At 33.3% G+C, this 10,657-nt stretch overlaps 1 protein-coding gene across 1 annotated transcript; it reads right to left on the bottom strand.

Annotated features, from left to right (window-relative positions):
- Positions 1-2,795: 2,795 nt before the first annotated feature.
- LOC111717593 (zonadhesin) lies at positions 2,796-3,464 on the bottom strand (the record flags this gene model as incomplete). The annotated part of the gene is made up of 1 exon (XM_023493093.1): positions 2,796-3,464. A coding segment is annotated over one exon (669 nt), but the record flags the coding sequence as incomplete, so codon positions are not given.
- Positions 3,465-10,657: the final 7,193 nt, after the last annotated feature.

The following is a 10,657-nucleotide window of genomic DNA, read 5'->3' as shown; positions in this document are numbered from 1 at the left end:
GCAATTCCTTTGTTAAAATTATGTTTAAAATTACATACCTAGTCAATACTTCAGAACAGTCAGAGACAGTTTTCTTTATAAAAGTTCACTTTTGTCCACTTTTTAACTTTAAATATTTTCTTTTTAGCTCTCATGAAAATGTTACTCACTTTGTCCTATCTCATTCCCTCAAGCATGTCTGAATCAGATGCTAAAATTATTCATGCTGAGGGTTTGATCAATTTTGAATTTGATAATAATATTACATTTTCGCGTTCAGAATTTATTTGAAGAAAGTACAAAGATCAAATTAATTATCGAATATTCTACAGAATTGTTGAAATGTTTAAATGTTAAATTTTCTAAAACTACGGTATTACCTTGTAAGGTCTGAAACAAATTTAATCCAAATTTGCGTAATTTTTTTTTTGCAGAAACGTTGGTTTTCTTTTCTTGCCTTTTCAAAAAATCATAAATTTTAAACAATTTTTAAGTAAGAATATTTTTGACAAAATATGATAAAAATTCTACGAATAATTGTATAGTAAACCTTGTGTAATTGTTAACTGCTGTACTGCTGAACTGCATTTGATTTTCAGAGTACAGTCTGCTGTACACAGGGATCAATGTACGGCAAGTTTTCTCATGTACGACTGAGTCTTTAATCTATATTATAATGTAAAGCTTCTAAAATGAACAATGGACGGGTTAACAGCGATATAAAATATAAAATAAATAAATAAAATAAATAAAAAACAATCAACTGCAGTATGCCATGTTATTCAGACTTCAGAGAAATGTGAAAATTTGACAATGTCTGTTTGGGAAGGTTTACATCAAGGTTATAATGCAAGGAAAGTTGTTTCATAGGTGAACGCATCTTTTGTACTGCAGTGTACTGTCTCTGGGCGGTAATGTAAACACAAGACGGATGTCGAAGCCTTTTGGGATCCATCTTTCACATAAAAAATCAATGAAATATTCTGGTCATAGGAAACTATTATGTGAATTATTAAAGTTATCAAAATTTAATGCTTTTATCCTCCTCGGATACTAAACAAACACTGATGTATCTATTATTGTTTACAAATTCCCCCCTAGAGAGAACTGGTTTCAATATGTACGCAGAGTATACGCAACATCAATAAACTTTCCTTGCATTATAACCTTGGTTTACATCATTCGCTTGAGAATTCGGAAGTTGAAAAAAATTAAACAAATGCGAGATAGGGATAGATTATTTTCTGTTTAAAAAGGTAAGAAATAATAAATTGAAATTTTTTTTATTTTTCCAGAAGTTAAATAACCTTAGTCCAACTAAAAAATTGGGAGATATCACCTTGGAAAAATACCAATTTGAAAAGCTGGATCGCTTGGGAAATTGAGAAAAATCCATTTGAAAAGTTGAAAATTATACCTTTGGGAAATTGGAAAAGACTTAGATGTTTCACTTGGGATGTTGGAAAGTTTGGAAATAACCCAATAGACATGTTGGGAAATATACCACTTTAAATTAGAACTTCACTTTTTCTATTTTCAAAAGAACCTCATTTATATTTACTTAAAAATTACGACGCAGAATTACTTCCGTCATTTAAAAGCTTTCCTTTTGGTTAATTCATAACTTTTTTGTTTTCTACCAAATATGCGTAAAACATTATATTTAATTTTTATTGTAATATTTAGAGAGAGAGGATCAAAAAGCTTTTTAATCCACAAAATCTTCCCCTAGTGCTTTTTTATGACTTTCCTAGTAGGAAGAGGATAGGAAACCGGAATAGGAAACAACAAAGGATTGCAATAATAGGAAAAAATCAGAAATTGAAGAAAAAATAGGCACAAGAATTATAATAAGAACTAGAATATAAACAAGAATAGGAACTAGAATAGGAACTAGAATAGGAACTAGAATAGGAACTAGAATAGGAACTAGAATAGGAACTAGAATAGGAACAAGAATATAACCAAGAATATAACCACGAAAAGGAACCAGAACAAAAACAAGAATAAGAAATAGGTAAAAGAAAAGAGATCTAAGACGAATGCTCAAGAAATGATTAATAAATAACTACACATGTATTATTCATGGAATGAATAAATGAAAAATACCAAAAAAATGAATAATATATAAATATATAAATACATATATAAATATAATGAATATACGTACTTAACATGAAAATCTTATTCTTTACATGCAATATCAAGAAAACAATTTTCCCTCGTTAATGGAATGTTTTTCTCGAAAATATAATATAAATATGGAATAATTGGAGACCTTCTCTAGACCGGAGAAGGTTGGGATTAGGAGAAGGTTGGGATGAAGAGAAGTTTCGGATGAAGAGAAGGTTGGGTTGAAGAAAAGGTAGGGATGAAAAGAAGGTTGGGATGAAGAAAAGGTTTGGATGAAGAGAAGGTTGGGTTGAAGAGAAGGCTGGGATGAAGAGAAGGTTGGGATGAAGAGAAGGTTGGAATTAGGGATGAAGAGAAGGTTGGGATGAAGAGAATGTGGGGATGAAGAGAATGTTGGGAGGAAGAGAAGTTTGGGTTGAAGAGAAGGTTGGGTTAAAGAGAAGGTTGGAATGAAGAGAAGGTTGGGATGAAGAGAATGTGGGGATGAAGAGAAGGTTGGTATGAAGAGAAGGTTGGGTTGAAGAGAAGGTTGGGATGAAGAGATGGTTGGGATGAAGAGAAGGTTGGGATGAGGAGAAGGTTGTGATGAAGATATGGTTGGGAGGAAGAGAAGGTTGGGATGAAGAGAAGGTTGGGATGAAAAGAAGGTTGGGATGAAGAAAAGGTTTGGATGAAGAGAAGGTTTATATGAAGAGAAGGTTGGGTTGAAGAGAAGGCTGGTATGAAGAGAAGGTTGGGATGAAGAGAAGGTTGGGATTAGGGATGAAGAGATGGTTGGGATGAAGAGAATGTGGGGATGAGGAGAATGTTGGGAGGAAGAGAAGGTTGGGATGAAGAGAAGGTTTGGATGAAGAGAAGGTTGGGATGAAGAAAAGGTTTGGATGAAGAGAAGGTTTGGATGAAGAGAAGGTTGGGTTGAAGAGACGGTTGGGTTGAAGAGAAGGTTGGGTTGAAGAGAAGGTTGAGTTGAAGAGAAGGTTAGAATGAAGAGAAGGTTGGAATGAAGAGAATGTGGGGATGAAGAAAAGGTTGGGATGAAGAGAAGGTTGGGTTGAAGAGAAGGTTGGGATGAAGAGAAGGTTGGGATGAAGAGAAGGTTGGGATGAATAGAAGGTTGTGATGAAGATAAGGTTGGGAGGAAGAGAAGGTTGGGATGAAGAGAAGGTTGGGATGAAGAGAAGGTTGGGATGAGGAGAAGGTTGGGATGAAGAGAAGGTTGGGATGAGGAGGAGGTTGGGATGAAGAGAAGGTTGGGATGAGGAGAAGGTTGGGATTAGGAGAAGTTTGGGATGAAGAGAAGGTGGGGATGAAGAGAAGTTAGAGATGGAGAGAAGGTTGGGATGAAGAGAAGGCTGGGATGAGGAGAAGGATTGGATCAGGAGAAGGTTGGCATGAGGAGAAGGATTGGATCAGGAGAAGGTTGGGATGAGGAGATGGATTGGATCAGGAGAAGGTTGGCATGAGGAGAAGGATTGGATTAGGAGAAGGTTGGCATGAGGAGAAGGATTGGATCATGAGAAGGTTGGGATGAGGAGATGGATTGGTTCAGGAGAAGGTTGGCATGAGGAGAAGGATTGGATCAGGAGAAGGTTGGGATGAGGAGAAGAATTGGATCAGGAGAGGGTTGGTATGAGGAGAAGGATGAGATGAATAGAAGGTTTGGACGAACAGACAGGATGTAAGAGGAGATAGATAAAGATGAAGCGAAGGTTGGAATAAGGAGATGGATGGGATGAAGAGAAGGTTGAGATGAAGAGAAGGTTAGGATGAGGAAAAGGTTTGGATCAGGAGAAGATAGGCATGAAGGGCTCAGTAACATTTCGTCTAGTACACTTTCGTCTAAGTTCACTTTTGTCTAGTTCATTTTCGTCTAGTTCTTTTTTGTCTAGTAACATTTGGTCTAAGTAACATTTGGTCTAAGTAACATTTGGTCTAAGTATACAAAATGTTACTGAGCCGCATGAAGAGAAGGATGGGATGAATAGATGGTTTTGACGAGAACAGAAAGGATGGATGAGGAGAAAGATTAATATGAAGCGAAGGTTGAGATGAAGAGAAGGTTGTAATGAAGAGAAGGTTGGAATCAGGAGAAAAGGTTGGGTTGGGCGTGGGGGGGAGGAGGATAGCTAACTTTTCGTTATAAAATCATGAATTACTGTTTACATTCCTAATGTACGCTCGTAAGCTGAAGTTTGTATTGGATCAAAGATGTCAGGTGTCACAAACAGCTTCTTATCCTATCCCGAATGTCTTTAACAGCTGTCATACTTTATCTAGCTGTCAAACTTTAACCTGCAGCTGTTGATCAAAGATGTTACTTTATAGCTAGTTGTCAATTACAGCTGCCACACTTTAAACGGCTGAGGATGACAGCTGTTCCACTTTAACAGACTGTCAATCACAGCAGTTCTACTTGAACCGGTTGTCAATCACACCTGTTCCACTTGGACCAGCAGTCAATTACAGCTGTTCCACTTTAACCGCTTGTCACATACAGCTGTTCCACTTCAACCGCTTGTCATATACAGCTGTTTCACTTTAACAAACTGTCAATCACAGCTGTTCCACTTGGACCGGTTATTATATTAATCACAGCTGGTTCACAATAACCAATTGTCATATACAGCTGTTCCACTTCAACAGGTTATTATATACAGCTGTTCCAGTTTAACCAGCTGTCAATCAAAGCTGGTTCACAACAACCGGCTGTTGTGTCCAGCTGTTCCACTTTAACCGGTTGTCATGTCCAGGTTTTCCGCTTGGACCAGCGGTCAATCACAGCTGTTTCGTTACAACCGGTTATCAATCTAAAGAAGGTATCCAACTGTATCCATAAATCCATGTATCCATGTATTCGTGTATCCATCTATCCATGTAAAGCCTGTGTATCCAGTATCAGCTGCGAGCTTGTAATCTGATCAGGATTCAGGAGCTCCGAAACTCTCTTCTCTACAGATATTTGAGAGTAGTGAGATCAGAGAATAAATGAATTTCTCCGGGTATCCTCAGCTCACCCCTCCCCCCATGTATGTTGCTCTCTCCTCCACCTCCCCTCCCCTCCCCCTCCCTCCTCCCTACTCCCTCTCGGCCCACATGTGGGTCAACGTACAGGAGTGAGCCACAGGCTGTCGTCTTTGATTTGCTGCATTTTTATTTGAAAACATGATTTTAGAAGTAAAACTCTAGAGATAGTAAATACAAAACATCCCAAAATGTTGTCTGCTTCAATATTACTCCAGATATGAAGAATTTCGTTCAGATTTCGACAATTTTGGTTTTGTTTCACAAGATTCTTAATATTTCCAGTAATATCGACAGCAAACAAAGAACAGACCACATTTTGGAATGCCAAGACCAGGAAAAATTTGAGGTTATTGTTTCATTAATAATACATGTTAAAGTAGGTTGAAGACTGAATGTCACAAATAAATTCCAAGATCAAGGACGACTTTAAAGTCTTCTTGCTACTGTCATGTTTCGTGGGACACCCTGTATTATATATTTATCCCAATATATACTACAGACCTGTGTTCTACATCCAGACACCTCTTTGCGACAGTTTTTGTTTTGCTCCATTACAACACAATTTTAGACATAAAAAAACAATGTATATGACACTTTCCAAAATTTTCAAAGAACACATTTTAAAACAATATCCAACATATATCAGAATTTTTTCGTCCAAAAATTCCTCTAACAGATTTCTTTGTCAAAACTTATTATTTAAAGAATTTTTAAAGGGAGTAATTAAATTCAATATTTTATAATTTTTTGTAATTCTATTTTCAGTAATTTTATTTTGTAATATCTGTGATTTCAAAAACACGTTCAAAGAACAAACTTTTTAAACAAAAAAACTTCCAACTGAATTTTTTCATAAAAAATTTGATTGGTTTCTAAATTGAATTTTTTTTAAAATTGAAAAATTTTAATTGTCAATATTCAGTAATTGCATTTTTAAAATCTTTAATTTCAGGAAAAGAATCTCAAGGAAAATGATTCTTTTAAAAAAGTCTATAAATATTTATAAGACTGAAGAACGTTAATTTATACTGCTAATTAAAGCTCACTGACTATAGGATTACCATTCTAGGTAATTATAATACAGAGCACAACAAACGCGTTTTTTTAAACAGCCTTCCAATACAATCTACTAAATGAAGATTGTTCTGAAATGCTAGAGGGGTAATCTCCCAAACAATCCAGAGATGATTTCAAGGATGTACATACGTCCCAATAAACATGACAGTTGGTGAATAGTTTTAAATGTTTTCTTCCATAATTTGTTAAGTTGTTAAGTTGACACCAAAGACAATAAGAAAAATATTATAAAGGAGTCATATTATAGTGAAATTTATTTAAAAGTAAAATACATTAGAGCAAAATATTTTTTAACGAAATAAGCTGCAAAAAGCCTTTACCAATACAACATTCACAACTATTTACCAACTGTCATGTTTTGTGGTACACCCTGTAGCTAGGAAGGCTGAAGTGACTAATTACCCCAGTAGAAATTCTGCGTCGGAGCAATAAAACCATAAAAAACAATGTATTGACACTGTCCGATATTCATTTATGTATTTTAATCGGACAAACACATATAAAATGATCTCAAATAAATATTTATTTTTTGATAATTTGAAAGGAAGACGACATTTGAAAGGAAAAAACTTGTCAATAAAATTGTTGAATGATCTCTGTGAAAATCCCTTATTACATTTTGTTTATTTGATTTCACCAAAAAAACTAATTCTTGAAGCTTTTCCGACAATTTCTCAAAAATCCGAATACCAGGAATAAAAATAATTTGATAAATTTTCTTTTACTTAATTTCTCATTTTTTAATCTCATGATATATGTATTCACAATTTTTTTCATAGTTCTATATCTTAACATTTTTTAATTTCTAAAATAATAGTTTCTAATTAAATATTATTCATATTTATTTAACATTTAAGGTTTGAGGCCCGTTTCAAACATTCAAGGTTTTGAGGCCCACTTTAAACATTTAAGGTTTTGAGGCCTGTTTTAAACATTCAAGGTTTTGAGGCATGTTTTAAAAATTCAAGGTTTTGAGGCCTGTTTTAAACATTCAAGGTTTTGAGGCCTGTTTTAAAAATTCAAGGTTTTGAGGCCTGTTTTAAACATTAGAGTTTATTTTTTAATTTTATAAGGTCTATAAGAATCTCATATGTTTAACCCATTTTAAAATCGTTTGTTGGTAAAAGGAGTTATGAGTCTTTGCAACAAACTCTGATTCTCTAATCCCTATATTTTTGCAACCCATGGTGTCGTAGACCTTAGATATTTCAAACTGTAAATTTTGTTTGATCAAAATAACATAAGTTTGAAATATCAAAGGTATACACGCTCAGGTTGCACAGATATAGGGAAGAAAAAATATTCTTTTGTGGCAAAGACTTAATTTCTAAATCATAACGATTTAACAAAGCGATTTGTAAAATCGTCTTGTCATAGAAAAAAATTGCCTAATGCAATGACAGCAAACTTATAGAAAATCGAATTTTGCAACGAGCTGAATATAATAGATTATTTTAAAGCACCAATAAAACCAAAAAAAACTTCAAAGCAATGACATTTGTAATCAAAATTAAATAATAGTAATGTAATGTAAACGTTGATTTTTGCCTGAATAATATGATTATTTAACCTAAATCACAAAGTTGCATGATACCTAAGCCCAGTGGAAGAATAATGAAAAATGTTGATCAATTGACACTTTCCAAGAAGTAGAGAGGAAAGGGATATAAAGTAATGTAAACGGATTTAAAGGGATTTATTGGTATTCAAAAGGACTGTAAACGTAATTTCAAGTAACATGGGTTACCCTTTGAGTATCTATTCATGAGTAACCATAAGGAATATTCCGTTGTGTTAAATCTTGTGGGCCGCAAAAATCTGTAGATTACTTTTACGGAGAAACCACCATTTTTCAAACTTCTCTTTAATTACTTGTAAATTGTAATTTAAAAAATCCACTTATAGCAATAAAAACTTAAAGGGAGTGACCGGCAATTTAAAGTGGAAGAACTGAGTATGCAGTGTTGTAGACATTTAGGATTCATTTGAGACATATATAACGTTACCACGATGTATAACTAATGAGTTTGAGTACAAAGTCGACGTTCAAAATCATTAATTTGGGTGGGTACGTTTTCAGAATCGTTTTTTAATTATAATATAACGACGACAAAAAATAAAGTAAAAATTATATAGAAAACTAATTACATGTTAATCTGAACATATTTAACAAAAGAAATTAATCAAGAAATCAATGTTAGAATCAATTGTTTCTTTTTCATCATTATTTTCTATGAATTTGTTCACATATTTCTACAAATTATTCAAATGTCGTCTTTTCAGTAAAAATTTCAGAAAATCTGCAGAAAATCTTTGCTAATAATGAGAGATTATAGAAACTAATAATTTAATAAGATCACTTATTTTCAATGACAAGCGTTAATTCTTATTTACTCAACCTGTTTCTAAACAACTAATTAGTTTAATGTTGAATTTTTGTTACATTTTTGTCTTCGTTATTTAATGAATTTAAAAAAAACGATACTGAAAACGTACCCACCCAAATTCATGCTTTTGAACGTGGACTTTGCGCTCAAACTCAGTAAATATATGTCATAGAAACGTTTTATAAGTCTCAAATGAATCCTAAAAAATTTGTCCACAGTAGTAAATATTCAGTTCAACCACAATACATTGCCGCGGTCACCTATCACCGTGATTTGAATATTGATAGATTTTTATGCATAGATATATACAATATACATATAGATTAAATATAGATTTTTTTTCGATGTGCTTAAGAAAATTATTATCATTTTTCCTGGTGTTATTGGATTTCCTATATTATGAATATATTATGATTTATTAGTATTAATTATTATACAGTAAGCAGAGTAAATGAGAATTCAGGTTGCCTAAAAAACATAGAAACTTAGCGCGGGGCTACTTTTTAACCATTTTATATTTGTTTAAAAAAGAATGACGTAATTTTAAGTGACATTAAAGAGTGGAAAATTCAATTTACAACGGTACCATACATCTGTCCAACATCAATTTTCCGCTTGATAAATGAGAATATCTTATTATCAAAAAGAATTTAAATCGAACTTTCCATTTTATAAATGGAGAGTCACTTAAATATAGGGTTTCCAACGCAAGTGGATTATACTTGCGGGCAATTGCGAGTCTTGTAAACTCCGCGCAATTCCGCGCAGTTCCGCCGGAGGAATTCCGATTGTAAACCCTACTTGAAATTGACGTTGACATCTGTTAAATTCAATAATACAAATCCGCAATATTTTTAGTTTAATTCTGGAATAATATAAATTGAAGAATAATGCCGCAAAGTTCAAGGACTATTTAAAATTATTTTTATGATTTTTATGACCCTGTATATATTTAGTGTATTTGCCCTCATATTTGACATTATTTTTATTATTTACCTTACACAGGTTTGTATAAATATTATGTATACTGGTTCAATCAAAAATATCAATTAACTTATTAATTAGCAATAAATTGGTAAAGTACAATGAAAACCTGAAAACAATAGTTCATGATTGTCGTCTTCTTTCTTATTTATTATTCCTCAGAGCTGAAAACTCTTGTGTTGAATTCCTTTAATACCGATTTTTAAATATGTATCCACTGCATGGAAACTTTTAATTTTCTTCGTAATCTTAATCCTCTCTTTTGGATATCCCTGCTGGATTCCGACCAATCAAAGTTATCTCATTGATCAAGCAAAAATGCTCAAAATTTCTCGGCTTCTGATTGGCTGTTCGGTTTCTACAACGGGAAATCTGATTTTAGACACTTTTCCTGGATATTAAAATCAATTAAAATAAATTTACAGTTTAATAAAAAGCAGTCCAAAATTGTAGAGTTTTCATCTCTAAATATATTTGTCAACCATTAACATTAAGACCCCCCCCCCCCCACAGTTTATGTAATATCGTCTTCAACTTAAATGCTCCTCTCGGAGACAAGAATCCAAACCAAACAATTTCAGCCCGCCTTTCTTCCTTGTTCTCCGATGACGGAGTTAAAACGTTTATCAATTGTGAACCATTTCAAAGTTAAACAAAAACATTTCTATTTAAAGAGTTTTCTGCATTATCGATTTTGATTCATGGGTTATACCTTGTCTAACTGTTCATCGTCAGAATCTTGTTCCTTAGCGACAACAATATTATACATAAATATATTGTTTATATTTGTTTTACCGAATGACATTTCATAATTTGATTTGAATATCGTTTTGAATTCTTTTACATTTTTTATTCTTGAAACAATAATCACAATATTCTTCTAATCCTGGGATATCCAGATTATGGTTGCTGTCAATATTACTGCAGATATTGAGAATTTCGTTCAGATTTTAATCATATTAAATGAAACCAACATTGTCTACCCGGGTAGAATCTTAGAGTCTGAAACCTAGTCTTAGACGCCGGGCCGACCTCCTCAGACCCTCTGTTTTTGGAAAAAAATATCAAATTTC

The sequence above is a fragment of the Eurytemora carolleeae genome, unplaced genomic scaffold (assembly GCF_000591075.1).
Source record: "Eurytemora carolleeae unplaced genomic scaffold, Eaff_2.0 scaffold1586, whole genome shotgun sequence".
NCBI lineage: Eukaryota > Metazoa > Arthropoda > Copepoda > Calanoida > Temoridae > Eurytemora > Eurytemora carolleeae.
Note: the sequence above shows the minus strand (reverse complement) of the source record. Positions and strands in the feature narration are given on the sequence as shown.